This window comes from Cetorhinus maximus, chromosome 10 (genome assembly GCF_964194155.1).
Source record: "Cetorhinus maximus chromosome 10, sCetMax3.hap1.1, whole genome shotgun sequence".
Classification (NCBI taxonomy): domain Eukaryota; kingdom Metazoa; phylum Chordata; class Chondrichthyes; order Lamniformes; family Cetorhinidae; genus Cetorhinus; species Cetorhinus maximus.
In genome coordinates, this window is record NC_135888.1 from 49,316,190 (window position 1) to 49,339,149 (window position 22,960).

General features: G+C 49.1%; 1 protein-coding gene across 2 annotated transcripts in view; it reads left to right on the forward strand.

The window, feature by feature from the left end:
- Positions 1 to 22,960, forward strand: part of LOC144685677 (LIM domain transcription factor LMO4-A-like) — a 104,053-nt gene that overhangs the window by 25,235 nt on the left and 55,858 nt on the right. For both annotated transcript variants that reach the window (XM_078550458.1, XM_078550459.1), the window contains exons 2-3: positions 9,682 to 9,778; positions 21,584 to 21,724. In XM_078550458.1, coding sequence (XP_078406584.1) covers positions 9,682 to 9,778; positions 21,584 to 21,724 — 238 coding nt within the window. The remainder of the gene's footprint in view (positions 1 to 9,681; positions 9,779 to 21,583; positions 21,725 to 22,960) is intronic.

Below are 22,960 nucleotides of genomic sequence, written 5' to 3' on the forward strand. Positions count from 1 at the left end.
GGATTATCAGATCAGGCATGATCTCATTGAATGGCAGAGCAGACACGATGGGCCGAATGGCCAACTCCTGCTCCTTCGTATTATGGTCTTATGGTATTATGGTTAGTATGATGTGGGTCTTCCTTTCCTGGATGTCCTTAGTGACTGTAACAGCCTCAGTCACTCCTGGCAGATAATGAGAAGCATCGCTTCTTCCAAAGGGCAGAGGACATGCAGCTGTCCCGTCCCCCACTAGTTCTCGGCTGGTCCCTCCTCTTATGTGTCAAACTGTCCTGCAAGACGGAGGGAAGAATGTCAGTCAGTATGTTGTGATGTGCCTGCCATTGCTGAATAGCTGCCAGTATGCGGGAGATATAGAGCAGTGCTGAGGGTGAGGCTGTGAGATATGGAGCAGTGCTGAGGGTGAGGCTGTGAGATATGGAGCAGTGCTGAGAGCGAGGCTGAGGGATATGGAGCAGTGCTGAGGGCGAGGCTGTGAGATATGGAGCAGTGCTGAGGGCGAGGCTGTGAGATATGGAGTAGTGCTGAGAGCGAGGCTGAGGGATATGGAGCAGTGCTGAGGGTGAGGCTGTGAGATATGGAGCAGTGCTGAGGGCGAGGCTGTGAGATATGGAGCAGTGCTGAGGGCGAGGCTGTGAGATATGGAGCAGTGCTGAGGGCGAGGCTGTGAGATATGGAGCAGTGCTGAGGGCGAGGCTGTGAGATATGGAGCAGTGCTGAGGGCGAGACTGTGAGATATGGTGCAGTGCTGAGGGTGAGGCTGTGAGATATGGAGCAGTGCTGAGGGCGAGGCTGTGAGATATGGAGCAGTGCTGAGGGTGAGGCTGAGAGATATGGAGCAGTGCTGTGGGTGAGGCTGAGGGATATGGAGCAGTGCTGAGGGTGAGGCTGAGGGATATGGAGCAGTGCTGTGGGTGAGGCTGAGGGATATGGCGCAGTGCTGAGGGTGAGGCTGAGGGATATGGAGCAGTGCTGAGGGCGAGGATGTGAGATATGAAGCAGTGCTGAGGGTGAGGCTGTGAGATATGGAGCAGTGCTGAGGGCGAGGCTGTGAGATATGGAGCAGTGCTGAGGGCGAGGCTGTGAGATATGGAGCAGTGCTGAGGGTGAGGCTGTGAGATATGGAGCAGTGCTGAGGGTGAGGCTGTGAGATATGGAGCAGTGCTGAGGGTGAGGCTGAGAGTTACAGGGCAATGCTGAGGGTGAGGCTGAGGGATGTGGAGCAGTGCTGAGGGTGAGGATGTGAGATATGGAGCAGTGCTGAAGGTGAGGCTGAGAGTTACAGATCAGTGCTGAGGGCGAGGCTGAGGGATATGGAGCAGTGCTGAGGGTGAGGCTGAGAGTTACAGGGCAGTGTTGAGGGTGAGGCTGAGAGTTACAGGGCAGTGCTGAGGGTGAGGCTGAGAGTTACAGGGCAGTGCTGAGGGTGAGGCTGAGAGTTACAGGGCAGTGCTGAGGGTGAGGCTGAGGGATATGGAGCAGTGCTGTGGGTGAGGCTGAGAGATATGGAGCAGTGCTGAGGGTGAGGCGAAGGGATATGGAGAAATGCTGAGGGAGAGACTGAGAGTTACAGGGCAGTGCTGAGGGTGAGGCTGAGGGATGTGGAGCAGTGCTGAGGGATATGGAGCAGTGCTGAAGGTGAGGCTGAGAGTTACAGGGCAGCGCTGAGGGCGAGGCTGAGGGATATGGAGCAATGCTGAAGGTGAGACTGAGAGTTACAGGGCAGTGCTGAGGGTGAGGCTGTGAGATATGGAGAAGTGCTGAGGGTGAGGCTGTGAGATATGGAGCAGTGCTGAGGGTGAGGCTGAGGGATATGGAGCAGTGCTGAGGGTGAGGATGTGAGATATGGAGCAGTGCTGAGGGTGAGGATGTGAGATATGGAGCAGTGCTGAGGGTGAGGATGTGAGATATGGAGCAGTGCTGAGGGTGAGGATGTGAGATATGGAGCAGTGCTGAGGGTGAGGCTGAGGGATATGGAGCAGTGCTGAGGGTGAGGATGTGAGATATGGAGCAGTGCTGAGGGTGAGGATGTGAGATATGGAGCAGTGCTGAGGGTGAGGCTGAGGGATATGGAGCAGTGGTGAGGGTGAGGATGTGAGATATGGAGCAGTGCTGAGGGCGAGTCTGAGGGATATGAAGCAGTGCTGAGGGCGAGGCTGTGAGATATGGAGCAGTGCTGAGGGTGAGGTTGTGAGATATGGAGCAGTGCTGAGGGCGAGGCTGTGAGATATGGAGCAGTGCTGAGGGTGAGGTTGTGAGATATGGAGCAGTGCTGAGGGCGAGGCTGTGAGATATGAAGCAGTGCTGAGGGCGAGGCTGTGAGATATGGAGCAGTGCTGAAGGGAGGCTGAGGGACATGGAGCAGTGCTGAGGGCCGAGGCTGTGAGATATGGAGCAGTGCTGAGGGTGAGGTGAAACATATAAATGTGAGATATGATTCCTGAATGCGAGTGGTTAGGGAGGGAGTTCCAGGATTTCCGGGATATTCGGGTAGCCACAGTATTTATACGGCTTTGATGATGCATTCACTTAACCTGACACTTTTGTAAGGTCATTGAACTTTTTCCAGAACTGCAGCCAGTCCTCAGCGCAAGGTTCCTTGAAGTGACCTCCATGTTTACCTACTGTATCCCCTTCACAGCGAGGACCTCCTGGTTACACCTGTGCAAACATAACCTCTCTTCTCCTTTCCATCTAATTTTATTCATTTATGGGATGTGGGCTTCGCTGGCTGGGCCAGCATTTATTGCCCATCCCTAATTGACCTTTAGAAGGTGGTGGTGAGCTGCCTTCTTGAACTGCTGCAGTCCATGCGGTGTAGGTACACCCACAGTGCTGTTAGGGAGGGAGTTCCAGGATTTTAGTCCAGCGACAGTGAAGGTGATATATTTCGAATTCAGGATGGTGAGTGGTTTGGAGGGGAACTTGCAGGTGGTGGTGTTCCCAGTATCTGCTGCCCTTGTCTTTCTAGGTGGTAGTGGTCATGGGTTTGGAAGGTGTTGTCTAAGGAGTCTTGGTGAATTCCTGCAGGGCATCTTGTAGATGGTACACACTGCTGCTACTGTGCGTTGGTGGTGGAGGGAGTGAATGTTTGAGGTTGTGGTGCCAATCAAGTGGGCTGCTTTGTCCTGGACAGTGTCAAGCATCTTGAGTGTTGTGGAAACTGCACTCATCCAGGCAAGTGGGGAATAATCCATCACACTCCTGACTTGTGCCTTGCAGATGGTTGACAGGCTTTGGGGAATCAGGAGGTGAGTTACTCTCTATAGAATTCCCAGTCTCTGGCCTGCTTTTTTAAAAATCCATTCACGGGATGTTGGCTTCGCTGGCTGGGCCAGCATTTATTGCCCATCCCTAATTGTCCTTGAGAAGGTGGTGGTGAGCTGCCTTCTTGAACCGCTGCAGTCCATGTGGTGTAGGTACAGGGAGGGAGTACCAGGGTTTCCAAGAGTTCCAGGATACTCTCGTAGCCACAGTATTTATATGGCTAGTCCAGTTCAGTTTCTGGTCAATGGTAACCCACAGGATGTTGATAGTGGGGGATTCAGTGATGGTAATGCCATTGAACGTCAAGAAGAGATGGTTAGATTCTCTCTTGTTGGAGATGGTCATTGCCTGGCACTTGTGTGGTGCGAATGTTACTTGCTGCTTGTCAGCCCAAGATTGGATATTGTCCATTTTAAAAGCAAAAAACTGCGGATGCTGGAAATCCAAAACAAAAACAAAAATACCTGGAAAAACTCAGCAAGTCTGGCAGCATCTGCGGAGAGGAGCACAGTTAACGTTTCGAGTCCGAATGACCCTTCAACAGAACTAAGTAAAAATAGAAGAGAGGTGAAATATATGCTGGTTTAAGAGGGGGTGGAACAAGTAGAACCAGTGATAGGTGGAGATAACCAAAAGATGTCACAGGCAAAAGGACAAAGAGGTTTTGTACCGAAGAAAGAGTTGTGGGAGGGGAACTATTTCTCCGGCACATCGATGATTACTTCGGTGCTGCTTCATGCTCTCATCTGGACCTGGAAAAATTTATTAATTTTGCTTCCAATTTCCACCCCTCCATCATTTTCACATGGTCCATCTCTGATACTTCCCTTCCCTTCCTTGACCTCTCTGTCTCAATTTCTGGTGATAGACTGTCCACCAATATCCATTACAAGCCTACCAACTCCCACAGCTACCTCGACTACAGCTCCTCACACCCCGCTTCCTGTAAGGACTCCATCCCATTCTCTAAGTTCCTTTGCCTCCATCGCATCTGTTCTGATGATGCCGCTTTCAAAAACAGTTCCTCTGACATGTCTTCCTTCTTTCTTAACCGAGGTTTTCCACCCACGGTGGTTGACAGGGCCCTCAACCGTGTCCGGCCCATCTCCCGCGCATCCGCCCTCACACCTTCCTCTCCTTCCCAGAAACATGATAGGGTCCCCCTTGTCCTCACTTATCACCCCACCAGCCTCCGCATTCAAAGGATCATCCTCTGCCATTTCCGCCAACTCCAGCATGATGCCACCACCAAACACATCTTCCCTTCACCCCCCCGGCGGCATTCCGTAGGGATCGTTCCCTCCGGGACACCCTGGTCCACTCCTCCATCACCCCCTACACCTCAACCCCCTCCCACGGCACCTTCCCATGCAACCGCAGAAGGTGCAACACCTGCCCCTTCACTTCCCCTCTCCTCACCGTCCAAGGGCCCAAACACTCCTTTCAAGTGAAGCAGCATTTCACTTGCACTTCCCTCAATTTAGTCTACTGCATTCGTTGCTCCCAATGCGGTTTCCTCTACATTGGAGAGACCAAACGCAGACTGGGTGACCGCTTTGCGGAACATCTTCAGTCTGTCCGCAAGCATTACCCAGACCTCCCTGTCGCTTGCCATTTCAACACTCCACCCTGCTCTCATACCCACATGTCCGTCCTTGGCCTGCTACATTGTTCAAGTGAAGCTCAACGCAAACTGGAGGAACAGCACCTCATCTTCCGACTAGGCACTTTACAGCCTTCCGGACTGAATATTGAGTTCAACAATTTTAGATCATGAACTCTCTCTTCCATCCCCACCCCCTTTCCGATACCCCCCTTTTTATTCCAATAATTTATATAGATTTTCCTTTTCCCACCTATTTCCATTATTTTTAAATGTATTTCCATCCATTGTTTTATCTCTACCTTTTAGCCTTTTTTGATTCCTTCACCCCACCCCACCCCCGCTAGGGCTATCTGTACCTTGCTTGTCCTGCTTTCTACCCTTAATTAGCACATTCCTTAGATAATATCACCGCCTTCAACACTTTTGTCCTTTTGTCTGTGACATCTTTTGGTTATCTCCACCTATCACTGGTTCTACTTGTCCCACCCCCTCTTAAACCAGCTTATATTTCACCTCTCTTCTATTTTTACTTAGTTCTGTTGAAGGGTCATTTGGACTCGAAACGTTAACTGTGTTCCTCTCCGCAGATGCTGCCAGACTTGCTGAGTTTTTCCAGGTATTTTTGTTTTTGTTTTGGATATTGTCCAGGTCTTGCTGCATTTGGACATGGACTGCTTCAGTATCTGAGGAGTCGCCAATGGTGCTGAACGTTGTGCAATCATTAGCGAACATCCCCACTTCTGACCTTATGATGGAAGGAAGGTCATTGATAAAGCAGCTGAAGATGGTTGGGCTACGGACACAACCCTGAGGAACTCCTGCAGTGATGTCCTGGAGCTGAGATGACTGACCTCCAACAACCACAACCATCTTCCTTTGTGCTTGGTATGACTCCTGTATCCCATTGACTCCAATTTTGCTAGGGCTCCTTGATGCCATGCTTGGTCAAATGCAGCCTTGTTGTCAAGGGCAGACACTCTCACCTCACCTCGGGAGTTCAGTCTTTTGTCCATGTTTGGACGAAGGCTGTAATGCGGACAGGAGCTGAGTGGCCCTGGTGGAACCCAAACTAAGCATCAGTGAGCAGGTTATTGCTAAGCAAGTGCCTCTTGATAGCACTGTTGATGACCCTTTCCATTACTTTACTGATGATGGAGAGTAGGTAATTGGCCGGGTTGGATTTGTCCCACTTTTTGTGTACAGGACATACCTGGGCAATTTTCCACAAAGCTGGGTAGATGCCAGTGGTGTAGCTGTACTGGAACAGCTTGGCTAGGGGCGCGGCAAGTTCTGGAGTACAAGTCTTCAGTACTATTGCCGGAATATTGTCAGGGCCCATAGCTTTTGCAGTATCCAGTGCCTTCAGCCGTTTCTTGATATCACGTGGAGTGAATCAAATTGGCTGAAGACTGGCATCTGTGATGCTGGGAACCTCTGGAGAGGCTGAGATGGATCATCCACTTGGCACTTCTGGCTGAAGATTGTTCCAAATGCTTCAGCCTTATCTTTTGCACTGATGTGCTGGGCTCCCCCATCTTTGAGGATGGGGATATTTGTACAGCCTCCTCCTCCAGTGAGTTGTTTCATTGTTCACCACCATTCACAACTGGATATGGCTGGACTGCAGAGCCTCGATCTGTTCCGTTTGTTATGGGATCGCTTAGCTCTGTCTATCACTTGCTGCTTATGCTGTTTGGCACGAAAGTAGTCCTGTGTTGTAGCTTCACCAGACACCTCATTTTTAGGTATGCCTGGTGCTGCTCCTGGCATGCCCTCCTGCACTCTTCATTGAACCAGGGTTGATCCCCTGGCTTGGTAGTAATGGTAGAGTGGGGGATATGCTGGGCCATGAGAACAATTCTGCTGCTGCCCCACAGCACCTCATGTGCCCAGTCTTGACTTGCTAGATCTGTTCGAAATCTATTCCATTTAGCATAGTGGTAGTGCCACACAACACGATGGAGGGTATCCTCAATGTGAACATGGGACTTCGTTTCCACAATGACTGTGCGGTGGTCACTCCTACCGCTACTGTCATGAACAGATGCATCTGTGGCAGGCAGGTCAGTGAGGATGAGGTCAAGTATGTTTTTCCCTCTTGTTGGTTCCCTCACCACCTACCTCAGACCCAGTCTTTCCTTTAGGACTCAGCCAGTAGTAGGCTACTGAGTCACTCTTGGTGATGGACATTGAAGTCCCCATCCAGAGTACATTCTACACCTTTGCTGCCCTGTTCAAAATGGAGGGGCACTGATTCATCAGCTGAGTAGGGGGAGGTGGTAACCAGCAGGAGGTTTCCTTGCCTATGTTTGACCTGATGCCATGAGACTTCATGGGTTCCAGAACCGATGCTGAGGACGCCCAGGGCAACTCCCTCCTGACTGTATAGCACTGTGCCACCACTTCTTGCTGGGTCTGTCCTGCCAGTGGGACAGGACATACCCAGGGATGGTGATGGTGTCTTGGGCATTATCTGTAAGGTATGATTCCATGGTTATGGTAAGGAGATTTACTATCCTAAAGGGCATTAGTGAACCAGATCAACAACGGTTTCATGATCATCGTTAGACTTTCAATTCCAGATTTGTTGAATTCAAATTTCACCATCTACCCTGGTGGGATTCAAACCCAGGTCTCCAGAGCATTACCTTAGGTCTCTGGATTACTAGTCCAGTGACACTACCACTACATCATTGCCTCCTCCAGATCCTGACTCATTATCTGGTTATTCAGGTCTGTCACAACATAATTACATTCATCCACCCCAGCTTCAAACAGGTCTCTAATTGATCACCGCACCCTCAACGTCTCTCTCTCTCCCCCCCACCCCCCCAACCTTAAACCAGTTTATATTTCTCCCTTCTCCTAACTATGCTTCAGTTCTGCCGAAGGGCCATGAAGGCTCGAAACATTAACTGATTTCTTCTCCGCCGATGCTGCCAGACCTGCTGAGTTTTTCCAGGTAATTCTATTTTTGTTTTGGATTTCCAGCATCCACAGTAGCTTTTAGCTTTTTGTTTTTATCTCTGATTGATCTACTGTTTGCCTCTCTTTCTGTCTCATCAACAGAAAACATGCCTTTGGAAGGTGACATTTGGTGCGGACCATTATGGTCCTTCAAAGCTTTCACTGCACGTTCATAATCTCTCATGTCAGGCATTGTCTTGAAAGCAAAAACAGAATTACCTGGAAAAACTCAGCAGGTCCGGCAGCATCGGCGGAGAAGAAACCAGCCAACGCCTCAAGCCTTCATGGCCCTTCGGCAGAACTTAGTCTACTGCATTCGTTGCTCCCAATGCGGTCTCCTCTACATTGGAGAGACCGAACGCAAACTGGGCGACCGTTTTGCGGAACACCTGCGGTCTGTCCGCAAGAAAGACCCAAACTTCCCTGTCGTTTGCCATTTTAACACTCCACCCTGTTCTCTTGCCCACATGTCTGTCCTTGGCTTGCTGCATTGTTCCAGTGAAGCCCAACGCAAACTGGAGGAACAGCACCTCATCTTCCGACTAGGCACTTTACAGCCTTCCGGGCTGAATATTGAATTCAACAACTTTAGATCTTAAACTCCCCCTCCCCCCATCCCCACCCCGTTTCTCCCCCCCCCCCCCCACCCCCCGCTTTTTTTTTCAATAATTTATATAGATTCTTCTTTCCCCACCTATTTCCATTATTTTTAAATCTAAAACTAAAACCTTGTTAGCCTTTCCACCCCACCCCCACTAGAGCTGTACTTTGAATATCCTGTCCTCCATTCTTAATTAGCACTTTTCTCAGACAAAACACCTCTTTGACCCTTTTGTCTGTGACATCTTTTGATTATCTGCTCATCTCCACAATCACCACACCCTCAATGTGTCTCTCTCTCCCCCCACCACCCACAAACCCACCCCCCCGCCCCCCGACCTTAAACCAATTTATATTTCTCTCTTCTTCTAACTATGCTCACCTTCATTGTCTTGAAAGTCTCCCTCACCGAAGTAGCTGCATGAACAATAAGGCCCATCACTGTGCTTTCTGCCCCACCCTGCCCAAAAACCAACTGCATACATTTCAAACTCCTCCAGCACGCTCTCCATTGCACACTCATCTGACAGGTAATGCCAGTACCATCAAACAGCTCAATTCCTCTGACTGCAGACATATCAGCTCCAGCAAATGCCATGACACAATCCTAAATATCTCCGTCTTTATCCTCATTTGCCAACATTACATCTCAGGCTGAAAGAACAACGCTCAAAGTCACAGATTTCACTGCAAGAACATCATTTAATCTTTCATCATCAGTGGAGAAGAAAAAAGTCGACGTTCCGAGTCCACATGACCCTTCAACAGAACTCAGAGTTCTGTCGAAGGGTCATGTGGACTCGAAACGTCGACTCTTTTCTTCTCCATCGATGCTGCCAGACCTGCTGAGTTTTTCCAGGTAATTCTGTTTTTGTTTTGGATTTCCAGCATCCGCAGTAGCTTTTTGTATTTAATCTTTCATGTTGGCTAACTCCCTAACACGTGCTGTCTGACCTTCAACACCTGCCCAAGGCCAGGTGACCCCATATGTTGTACAAAGTGTACCTTACAAAATCTCATCCGAGTACCATGTAGTATTTAATACTTAAATCTGCACACACAATCAGCTTTCATCACATCCCCCTTTCTCCCCCTCTTAACCCACTCTCTCTCCCTCTGTTCTTTCTCTCCCTCCTCTCTCCCCACTCTTTCTCCCCTCTCTGCCCCTCCTATCCCTCTCTTCCTACCCTCTTCCCTCTCCCTTTCTCTTTCTATATCTCATGCTCCCTATTTTTTTGCAGGTTGTTTGGAAATGGTGGGGCTTGTCGGGCTTGTAGTCGGTCCATCCCATCAACAGAGCTGGTGATGAGGGCTCGGGACAGTGTTTACCATCTTGAGGTTAGCCTGCTCTCTTCTACATTCCTGTTATATCCTGAGACATCAACCGGCACAGGCCTGAATCAACTCTGTTCCTCAAATGGCACCTGTTCGTGAGCTGTGTGATTCTCACACGGACACTTCTCAATCAACATATCTATAGTGAAACAATCCACACTGACCCACCCACACCCACACTGACCCACCCAAGTCCACGCAGGCCCACCCAAGTCCATGCAGGCCCACCCACACTGGGACTGACCCAATCACACCTACACTGACCCACCCACACGCTGTCGAATTTACCCACACCCAGACTGACCCACACTGACCCACACACACCCACACTGAATGAACCACACTCACAGTAACTCACCCGCACTGACCCAACCAAACCCACACTGACCAACCCACACTGACCCACCCACACTGACCCACCCGCACCCACACTGACCCACCCGCACTGACTGACCCACCCACACTGACCCACCCGCACCCACACTGACCCACCCACACTGGCTGACCCACCCACACTGACCCACCCACACTGACTGACACACCCACACTGACCCACCCACACCTACACTGAATGACCCACCCACGCTGACCCACCCACACTGACCCAACCAAACCCACACTGACCAGCCCACAATGACCAACCCACAATGACCCACCTACACTGACCCACCCACACACAGACTGACCCACCCACCCACACTGTCCCACCTACACAAATCCACACTAATCCACCCATACTGACCCACCCAAACCCACATTGACCCATGCACACCCACATTACTACAACTACCCACACCCACCCATGCTGACCCACCCACACCCATACTGACTCACCCACAATGACCCATCCACACTGACCCACCCCCATCCGCACTGACCCACCTGTACTTACCGCCCGAAACCCACAGTGACACACCCACACTGACCCACCCAAACCGACACTGACCCATCCATACCCAGACTGACCCACCCACAATGACTCACCTCCATCCGCACTGACCCACCTGTACTTACCCCACCAAACCCACAGTGACACACCCACACTGACCCACCCAAACTGACACTGACCTATCCATACCCAGACTGACCCACCCACAATGACTCACCTCCATCCGCACTGACCCACCTGTACTTACCCCGCCAAACCCACAGTGACACACCCACACTGACCCACCCAAACCGACACTGACCCATCCATACCCAGACTGACCCACCCACAATGACTCACCTCCATCCGCACTGACCCACCTGTACTTACCCCGCCAAACCCACAGTGACACACCCACACTGACCCACCCAAACCGACACTGACCCATCCATACCCAGACTGACCCACCCACCCACACTGACCCACCCACACCGACCACCTACAATCACCCACACAGACCACCAAAACCCACAATAACCCACTCACACTTACCCACCCACACTTACCCACCACACTAACCTACCCAAACCCACACTGACCCATGCACACCCACAGCATCACCATCCACACCCACCAACACTGACCCACCTACATTGACCCACCCAAACCCATACTGACCCACCCACACACACACACATACACTGACCGATCTACCCACACTGTCCCACCTGCATCCACACTGACCCACCCATATCCATACTGACCCACCCACACCAGCGCTGACCCATCCACCCACGCTGACCAACCCACACTGGCCCACCAATACTGACCCACAGGGTGTACAGACCCACCAAAATCCATACTGACCCACCCAAACCCATACTGACCCACCCGCACCCACATTGACCCACCCGCACCCACACAGACCCACCTGCATCCACACTGACTCACCCAAACCCATACTGACCCACCCACACCCACACTGACCCACCCACCGACCCACACTAACCTACCCACAACCACAGTGACCCACCAACATCCATGCTGACCCACTCAAACCCACACTGGCCCTTCCGCCCACACTGACCCACCTAAACTGACCCACCCACACTGACCCACCCAAAGTTACACTGACCCACCCACACTGATCCACCCAAACCACACTGACCTATGCACACCCACACTAACACAATCGCCTACACTGACCAACTCAAACCCACAGTGACCCACCCACGCTAACCCACCCAAACCTACACTGACCCACCCACACTAACCCACCCAAACCCACAGTGACCCACCCACGCTAACCCACCCAAACCCACACTAACCCACCTAGACTCACATTGACAAACCAACCAAGCCCAACCAGGATGCAATGGCGTAGTGGTATTGTCGCTGGATTAGTGACCCAGGGTTCAAATCCCGCCACGGCGGAAGGTGGAATTTGAATTCAATAAGAATCTGGAATTAAGAGTCTGATGATGACCATGAAACCATTGTTCATCGTTATAAAAACCCATCTGGTTCACTAATGCCTTTTAGGGAAGGAAATCTGCTGTCCTTACCTGGTCTGGCCTACATGTGACTCCAGACCCAGAGCAATGTGGTTGACTCTTAAATGCCCTCTGAAATGGGCCTAGCTCAGTTGTGTCAAACCGCTACAAATTCACAAAAAAAGGAATGAAACTGGACAGACCACCCGGCATCAACCTAGGCACGGGAACCAACAATGGCAACTCAGCACTGTCGACCTGCAAAGTCCTCCTTACTAACATCTGGGGGCCAGTGCCAAAATTGGGAGAGCTGTCTCACAGACTAGTCAAGTAACAGCCTGACATAGTCATAATCACGGAATCATACCTTACAGATAACATCCCAGACTCCACCATCACCATCCCTGGGTATGTCCTGTCCCACCGGCAGGATAGACACAGCAGAGGTGGTGGCACAATGGTATACAGTCAGGGGAGAGTGGCCCTGGGAGTCCTCAACATCGACTCTGGACCCCATGAAGACTCAGGGCATCAGGTCAAACATGGGCAAGGAAACCTCCTGCTGATTACCATGTACCGCCCCCCGCACCCAGCCCACCAATGCCCCCACCCCCCACCCCCCGCCTCAGCTGATGAATCAGTGCTCCTCCATGTTAAACATCACTTGGAGGAAGCACTGAGGGTGGCAAGGGTGCAGAATGTACTCTGGGTGGGGGACTTCAATGTCCATGACCAAGAGTGGCTCATCATCACCAACCTGCCTGCCACAGATGCATCTGTCCATGACAGTATTTGTAGGAGTGACTACCGCACAATCACTGTGGAGACAAAATCCCGCCTTTACATTGAGGATACCCTTCATCGTGTTGTGTGGCACTATCACCGTGCTAAATGGGATAGATTTCGAACAGATCTAGAAACTCAAGAATGAGCATCCATGAGGCACTGTGGGCCATCAGCAGCAGCAGCAGAATTGTACTCAAACACAACCTGTAACCTCATGGCCCGGCATATTCTCCACTCTACCATTACCATCAAGCCAGGGATCACACTGGTTCAATGAAGAGTGCAGGGGGGCATGCCAGGAGCAGCACCAGGCATACCTAAAAATGGGGTGTCAACCTGGTGAAGCTATAACACAGGGCTACTTGCGTGCCAAACAGCATAAGCAACAAGTGATAGATAGAGCTAGGCGATTTCACAACCAACCGATCAGATCTAAGCTCTGTAGTCCTGCGACATCCAATTGTGATTGGTGAATGAAACAACTCGCTGGAGGAGGAGGCTCCACAAATATCCCCAATGATGGAGGAGCCCAGCACAGCAGTGCAAAAGATAAGGCTGAAGCATTTGCTACAATCTTCAGCCAGAAGTGCCGAGTGGATGATCCATCTTGGCCTCCTCCGGAGGTCCCCAGCATCACAGATGCCAGTCTTCAGCCAATTCAATTCACTCCACGTGATATCAAGAAACGGCTGAAGGCACTGGATACTGCATAGGCTATGGGCCCTGACAATATTCCGGCAATAGTACTGAAGACTTGTACTCCAGAACTTGCCACGCCCCTAGCCAAGCTGTTCCAGTACAGCTACAAGACTGGCATAACCTGACTTTGTGGAAAATTGCCTAGGTACATCCTGTACACAAAAAGCAGGACAAATCCAACCCGGCCAATTACCGCCCCATCAGTCTACTCTCCATCATCAGTAAAGTAATGGAAGGGGTCATCAACAGTGCTATCAAGTGGCACATGCTTATCAATAACCTGCTCACTGATGCCCAGTTTGGATTCCGCCAGGGCCACTCAGCTCCTGACCTCATTACAGCCTTGGTTCAAACATAGACAAAAAGAGCTGAACTCCCGAGGTGAGGGGAGAGTGACTGCCCTTGATATTAAGGCAGCATTTGACCAAGTGTGGCATCAAGGAGCCCCAGCAAAACTGGAGTCAATGGGAATCAGGGGGAAAACTCTCCGCTGGTTGGAGTCATACCTAGCACAAAGGAAGATGGTTGTGGTTGTTGGAGGTCAGTCATCTCAGCTCCAGGACATCACTGCAGGAGTTCCCTAGGGTAGTGTCCTCGGCCCAACCATCTTCAGCTGCTTCATCAATGACCTTCCTTCCATCATAAGGTCAGAAGTGGGGATGTTCACTGATGATTGCACAATGTTTAGCACCATTGGCGACTCCTCAGATACTGAAGCAGTCCATGTCCAAATGCAGCAACACCTGGACAATATCCAGGTTTGGGCTGACAAGTGGCAAGTAACATTCATGCCATACAAGTGCCAGGCAATGACCATCTCCAACAAGAGAGAATCCAACCATCTCCCCATGACATTCAATATCATTACCATCACTGAATCCCCCACTATCAACATCCTGGGGGTTACCATTGACCAGAAACTGAACTGGACTAGCCATATAAATACTATGGCTACAAGAGCAGGTCAGAGGCTAGGAATCGTGCGATGAGTAACCCACCTCCTGACTCCCAAAAGCCTGTCCACCATCTACAAGGGACAAGTCAGGAGTGTGATGGAATACTCCCCACTTGCCTGGATGAGTGCAGCTCCAATGACATTCAGCACACCATCCAGGACAAAGCAGCCCTGCTTGATTGGCACCACATCCATGAACATTCACTCCCTCCACCACTGATGCACTGTAGCAGCAGTGTGTACCATTTACAAGATGCACTGCAGGAATTCATCAAGGCTCCTTGCACAACACCTTCCAAACCCATGACCGCTACCATCTAGAAGGATAAGGGCAACAGATAGATGGGAATACCATCACCTGCAAGTTCCCCTCCAAGCCACTCACCATGCTGACTTGGAAATATATCGCCGTTCCTTCACTGTCGTTGGGTCAAAATCCTGGAATTCCCTTCCTAACAGCACTGTGGGTGTGACTACACCACATGGGCTGCAGTGGTTCAAGAAGGCAGCTCACCACCACCTTCTCAAGGGCAATCAATAAATGCTGGCCCAGCCAGCGACGCCCACATCCCGTGAATGAATAAAAAAAACACCCACACCCACACTGACTCACCCACACACAAACTGACCCACACACAATGACCACTCTAAACCAAAACTGACTCACCCACACCGACCCACCCAGACCCGCACTCACCAGCCCACACTGACCAACACACACCAACACTGACCACTCACACTGACCCACTCGAATCCACGCTGACCTACCCATATCCACACTGACCCACCCACCCACACTAACCCACCCACATCTACACTGACCCACCCACCCACAACCACCCACACTAACCCACCCACATCTACACTGACCCACTGAAACCCACACTGACCCACCCACACTGACTTACCTACACTGACCCACCCAAACCCACACTGACCAGCCCACCCACACTGACCCACCCAAACCCACACTGACCCGCCCACCCACACTGACCCATCCCACACTGACCCACCCAAACCCACACTGATCCACCCACACTGACCCACCCAAATCCACACTGACCCACCCACCCATACTAACCCACCCACACTGACCCACACTCCAACACTGACTCACCCACACACAAACTGACCCACACACAATGACTACTCTAAACCAAAACTGACTCACCCACACCGACCCACCCAAACCCACACCGACCCACCCAGACCCACACTCACCAGCCCACACTGCCCAACACACACCAACACTGACCACCCACACTGACCCACCCGTATCCACGCTGACCTACCCATATCCACACTGACCCACCCACCCACAACCACCCACATTAGCCCACCCACATCTACACTGACCCGCCCACCCACACTGACCCACCCACGCTGACCCACCCAAACCCACACTGACCCACCCACCCACTTGACCCATCCCACACTGACCCACTAAAACCCACACTGACTCACCCACACTGACCCACCCAAACCCACACTGACCCGCCCACCCACACTGACCCATCCCACACTGACCCACACTCCAACACTGACCCACCCACACTCACACTGGCCCATCAAAACCCACACTGGCCCACCAAAATCCACACTGGCCCACCCAAACCCACACTGACCCACCCAAACCCACACTGATCCTCCCAAAACCCCACTGATCCTCCCAAAGCCCCACTGACCCATCCACACCCAAACTGATACAACCACCCACAGTCAGACTGACCCACCCACACCCACGCTGACCAACTCAAACCCACAATGAGCCACAAACACTGACCCACCCACACCACACTGACCCACCTGGACCCACATTGAACCCCCCCGCCCACACCAACCCGCACTAACCCACCCACACTGACCCACCCACACTGGCCCACCCACATCCACACTGACCCACCCACACCCACCCATACTAACACATCTACACCAACCCACCCACACCCACACAGACCACCCACACTGACTCACCCATATCCAGATTGACCCATGCAAACCCACACTGACCCACCCACACCCGCACTGACTCACCCACACTGACCCACCCACACTGGCCCACTCACACTGGCCCACTCACACTGGCCCACGCAAAGACACACTGACGCACCCAAACCCACGGTGACCTACCCACACCCAGACTGACCCACTTGCAGCCACACTGACCCATCCACAATGCCGTACACAAATCCACACTGACCCACCCACACCCATACCCATCCACACTAAACCACCCTACCCCACACTGACCCACCCACACTGACCAACCCACACAGACACTGATCCACCCACAACCACACTGACCACCCCACACCCATACTGACCCTCCCACACTCATGCTGACCTACCCAAACCCACACTGTCCCACACACACCCACAATCTACACTAGGACAATCTACGCTATTTGTAAAGTCCTCGATGTCGAATGTTTTATTAACAACTCTGTCAACCTGTCCTGCCACCTTCTATGCTTTCTACACATACTCATCTGGGTCCCTCTGCTCTTTAGCATTGTTCCCTTTACCTAATATTGTCCCTCTGCATTCTTCCTGCCAAAATGAAGCACTTCATGGTCTCTGTATTAAATTTCATTTTCACATATCCACTCATTGCACCAGCTTTTCTATGTCCTTTTGAAGTTGATCACTATCCTCTTTGCCGTTCACAGTGTTTCTGAGTTTTGTGTCACCTGCAGATTTTGATATTGTGCCCTGTCCACCCAAGCCTAGGTCAGTGATATAGGTCAAGGAAAGCAGTGGTCCATATGCTGGCCCCACTGTCTACATTCCCTCAGTCTGAAAAACAACTATTCATTGCTACACTCTGTTTCCTTCACCCAGCCAACTTCATACCTATACTGTCACTGTCCCTTTTATTCTATCAGCTTCGACTGAAGTGGCAAATTTATTACATAGCACGTTATCAAAAGCCTTTTGGAAGTACATATACACCACATCAATCACATTCCTGTCATCAACCCTCTCTGTTAACACATCAAAAAACTCCAGCAAGTTAGTTAAAACCTTTCCTTAAAAAATAAGAATCATAGAAATTTACAGAATGGAAGAAGGCCATTCAGCCCATCATGTCTGTGCCAGCCAACAAGTAGTATTCCAGTTTAATCCCACTTTCCAGCTCTTGGTCCATAGTCCTGTGTCTTACAGCACTTCACGTGCATTTCCAAGTATTTTTTAAATGTTATGAGGGTTTCTGCCTCTATCACCGCTTCAGATAGTGACTTCCAGATCCCCACCACCGTCTGGATGGAAACAATTCCCCTCAAGTCCTTTCCTATCCTATCTCTTACCCTAAATCTACGTCCCCTGGTTATAAGCCCCTCAACAAAGGAGAATAGGACATTCCTATCCACTCTATCCAGACACCTCATAGTTTTATAGTCTCCCATCAGCCTCCTCTGTTTCAAATAAAACAACCCCAGTCTTTCCAATCTTTCCACAGAATTAAAATTCTTCATTCTTGGCAACATCCTCGTAAATCCTTTCTGTATCCCCTCTGGTGAAATTACTTCCTTCCTGTTTTGCGGTGATCAGAACTGCATACAGCACTCTAGTTATGGTCTAATTAGTGCTTTATTCAGTTCCAGAATAACCTCTCAGCTTCTTATATTCTATGCCTCGGCCTATAAAAGCAAATATCCCGTTTGCCTTTGTAACCACCTTACCTATCTGTCCAGCCCCCTTGAGGGTTCTGTAGACATGCACTCCAATATCCCTCTGTTCCTCTACACTTCTCAATAGCCTACAATTTATTATGTTTTCCCTTTTGTTTTAGCCTTCCCCAAATAAATTACCTGATGCTTCTCCAGATTGAAGTCCATCTTTCACTGTTCTGCCCACCTGACCAGTCCATTGATATCTTCAGCTGTCTTCTCCAGGGTCAAGCACATGGCCAGTTTTTGCAATGTCTGCAAACATCTTAATCATCCCTCTGACATTCAAGTCAAATTATTGATACAACCACAAAAAGCACTTGGATCCTTTTTTTACCCTTTTTCTTGAGCATGAGTAGGCCATTCAGCCCATCAAGATTGCTCCACCATTCAATAAGATCATAGCTGAACTGATTGTAGCTTTAACTCTAATTTCCTGCCTGCCCCCCATAACCTTCGAATCCCTTGTCAATCAAAAATCTATCTAACCCAGCCTTGAATATATTCAATGACCCAGCCTCCACTGCTCTCTGGTGAGGAGAATTCCACAGACTTTGAGAGGAGAAATTCCTTCTCATCTCCACCTTAAATGGGAGACCCCTTATTTTGAAACTGTGCCCCCTAGTTCTAGATTCCCCCCATGAGGGGAAGCATTCTCTCAGCATCTACCCTGTCAAACCCCCTCAGAGTTTTATGTTTCAACGAGACCACTTCTCATTTTACTAAACTCCAATGAGTATAGGCTCAATCTGGCCAGACTTTCCTCATAAGACAACCTCTTTGTCCCAGGACCTTCTCTGAACTTCTTCCAATGCAAGTAGATCCCCGCTTAAGTAAGGAGCCCAAACTGTACACAGTACTCCAGGTACAGTCTCAGCAATACTCTATTTGTAGCAAGACTTCCCTACTTTTATATTCCATTCCCTTCGCAATAAACAACAACATTCCACCTGCCTTCTTAGTTATTTGCTGTACCTCTAAATTAATCTCATGGCTTTTACTGTCATGACCAGTCTGCCATAATGGACCCTATGAGAAACCTTGCTAAAATCCATATAGACCTCATCAAATACGCTACCCTCATCAATCTTCCTTGTTGCTTCCTCAAAATATTCCATCATGTTAGTCAGACCCGGTCTTTACTTAACAAATCTGTGGTGAGTGTGTTTGATTAATCAATGTTTTTCTAAATGAAAATTTATCCCGATCATCAGAATTTTTTCCAATAATTTTCCCACTACAGAGGTTAGGCTGACAGACCTCAGTCTATCCCTTTCTCCCTTTTAATCATGCTTGTATCCTGAGACAATAGGGAAATGATGGTCAGAGTCTCCGCTATTTCTTGCTTCCAATAACAGCCGAGGGTAAATTTAGCCTGGGCCAGGAGATTTATCCACTTTCAAAGATGTTAAACTCTGATATTTCCCCTCTCGCTACGTTAATTTCATCTAATATTTCCCACTCCTCCTCCCTGATTGCAATGTCTGTATCGTCCCTCTCTTTGTCAAAATAGATGCAGAGTATTCATTAATACAGGTTGGCCTTCTGGTCCCTAATAGGCCCTACTCTCTCTTTAGTTATCCTCTTGGTCTTTATGTAATTATAAAAAACCTTTGGGATTTCCTTAATTTCATTTGCCAATGCGTTTTGTGCCATCTCTTTGTTTTTCTAATTTCCTTTTTAATTTCACCCTGCACTCTTTATACTCCTCTAGTTGTTCTGCAGTATTGAGCCTCAGTGTCTGTCACAAGCTTCCTTTTTGTCTTTACCCTCTCCTTTAAGCCCCTTGGTGTCCAGCAGGCTCTGAATCTTTTAGTGCCACCTTTTTCTTCAAGGCAACAAACATTAGCTGAACCCTTACTATCACTTATTTGAATGCCCCCCATAGATCTGGCGCTGATTTATCCACTAGTAGTTGTTTCCAGTCCACTTTAGCTAAAATTAGCTTTTCCTCAATGAAGAGCTTTTATTCCTGGCTTTTCTTTGTCTTTTTCCTCAACTACATTAAATCTAACTAAATTATGATCAGTTCCACCAAAGTGCTCCCCAGTTGATACCACATTCCAACTGTCCAGCTTCATTCCCTGAAACGAAGTCCAGAAATACCTCCTCCCTTGTTGGGCTTGCTATGTACTGGCTAAAAATGTTTTGCTGAATGCATTTGAAGAAGTTTGCTCCATCTGTGCCTTTTACACTAAGTCTATCCAAGTTAATATTGTAGTATTTGAAATCCTCACTAATACTGCCCCATTGTTTTGCTCTTCTCAGAGATTTGTAAACATAGTTGCTTCACTATCTCCCTCTGACTGTTTGAGGGTCTATACTACACTTCCAGTAGTGTGACTGCCCCTTTTTCCCTCATTTCAACCCATATGGCCTCATTTGATAACTCTCCTACCAAATCATCCCTCCTCACAGCAATAATTGTTTCTTTAATTGATATTGTGACCACCCCCTCTATCCTGCCTGAAAACCCTATAAGCAGAAATGTTGAGCTGCCATTCCTGGCCTTCCTTCAGCCATGTCTCAGTAATAGCTGTAATACCACATGTCAATGTTGATACATAAATTACAATTAATAAATTCTGGGCAAAATGCTTCAGTATATTCTGGTGTAAGTTCTGGTAAAGGAAGACTTGCATTTCTAGAGCACCTTTCACAACCTTAGGATGTCTCAAAGTGCTTGGCAGGCAATGAAATACTTTAGAAGTGTAGTCACTGTTGTGATGTAGGAAGCACAGCACTTTGCACCCTCTGTAATCCTCAGCTCTGTCACCTTTATCCTGACTCGCGCCAATTCCCCTGTGCTCTCTGGCCTACATTGGCTTCTGATCCACCAACGCTTCATGTTGAAAATTCTCATTCTTGTTTTTAAATCCCTCCATGGTCTTGCCCCTCCCTTTGTCTGTGACCTCCTCCAGGCCCACAATCCTCCAAGATATTTGCACTCCTCTGACCTCTAGTGCAACCCTTCTATCTTCAGCCCACCATTTGCTTTAGAGTTCTCTCTCTAAATCTGTCCTCCTTTGAGACCCTTCTTAAAATCCATCCATTTCTTTGAACAAACCTTCTGATACCTTCCATAGTAGCTCCTTCTTTGGCTCGGTATCAAATGTTGCTTGATTGTCAAAGGGATCTTCACAGGAGCACATTGTCCTATGTTAAAGGTGCTTTATAAATTCAAGTTGTTTTTGTTTATTAACCACTTTGCCTTCTGTTGCTGTGATAGTGATTGTGACAGGAGCTATGTGTATTATCTGAGCTCTAGTATTGAGCCTGTCCTGAGGCTGAGTGGCCCCCCTACCTCCCTAATTTGTTTCCTGTTTATCTTCACAGTGCTTTACCTGTGCTACCTGCAGAAACAAGCTGGTGCCAGGTGACAGCTTCCACTTCATTGATGGAACAATCTTCTGTGAGCAGCACCAGCCTCCTGCCCGGCCTGGTGGGCCAGTCAACCCTCGGCTCCCAGACCACAAGGTAAATTTCAGCAGATAAAGTGCAGGAAAAAGGAGATAGCAACCTGCCACAATCTTCACTCTCACTTTCCGACGTCTTTCTACATCCTCTCGCCCACTTCTCTCTCGAGCTTGGCCTCACTAGCAGCTTTGCCGCAAGAGATTCTCCAGCGTGTTTTTAAAATCTTTTGCTGGCTCACAATTCTTTAAATCCAAATTTGTTGGTGACTGGGAACTGGCTCAGATTTTACACACTGAAGTAGCGACAAATCATTAGTGAAGAAAATACATGAAAAGCCGCCAACAAGGAGCTGGGATCATAGAGTCACAGAGTCAGAGAGTCACAGAATCACAGAGTCACAGAATCACAGAGTCACAGAGTGCAGAAGAGGCCCTTTGGCCCATGGAGTCTGCACCGACACGTGAGAAACACCTGACCTACCTACCTAATCCCATTTACCAGCACTTGGCCCATAACCTTGAATGTTATGATGTGCCAAGTGCTCATCCAGGTACTTTTTAAAGGATGTGAGGCAACCCGCCTCCACCACCCTCCCAGGCAGTGCATTCCAGACCGTCACCACCCTCTGGAATATGTGAAGCTAAGTGATCAAACATGAGCATTATCTGCCAATAAATAAAGAAGTGGAATCTTTCTGATCACTCTGAGAGGCAGAGACAGGAGAATGATCTTGGTGGAATGAGGAAACGGCAGCGATATTGAACAAACTTTTTGTGTCTGTCTTCACAGTAGAAGATACAAATTACATTCTGTAAATAAAGGATAACCAAGGAACCTATAAGAGTGACAAACTCAATGTAATTGATATCAGAAGGGAAAAATATTAGAGAAACTTAAGGGACTAAAAGCCATCAAATTTGCAAGATCTGACCTGATAGCCTACATCCTCGGGTCTGAAAAGAGGAAGCTCCAGGAATAGTGAGCGCATTGGTTATGATTTTCTAAAAGTTTTAGAATAGCCCAGCAGATTGGAAGTTAGCAAATCTAACACTGCTATTCAAGAAAGGAGGGAGGGAGAAAACAGGGAATCAAAGAGCAGTAAGTCTGACATCATTTGCTGGGAAAATGCTGGAATCTATTATTAAGGAAGTCTTAACAATGCACTTAAAAAATCATAGTATGATCAGACGGAATCATAGTTTTATAATAGGGAAATGGTGTTTGACAAATTTATTAGAGTTTTTTTGAGGGTGTAACTAGTAGGGTAGATAAAGGGGAACCAGTAGATGTGGTATA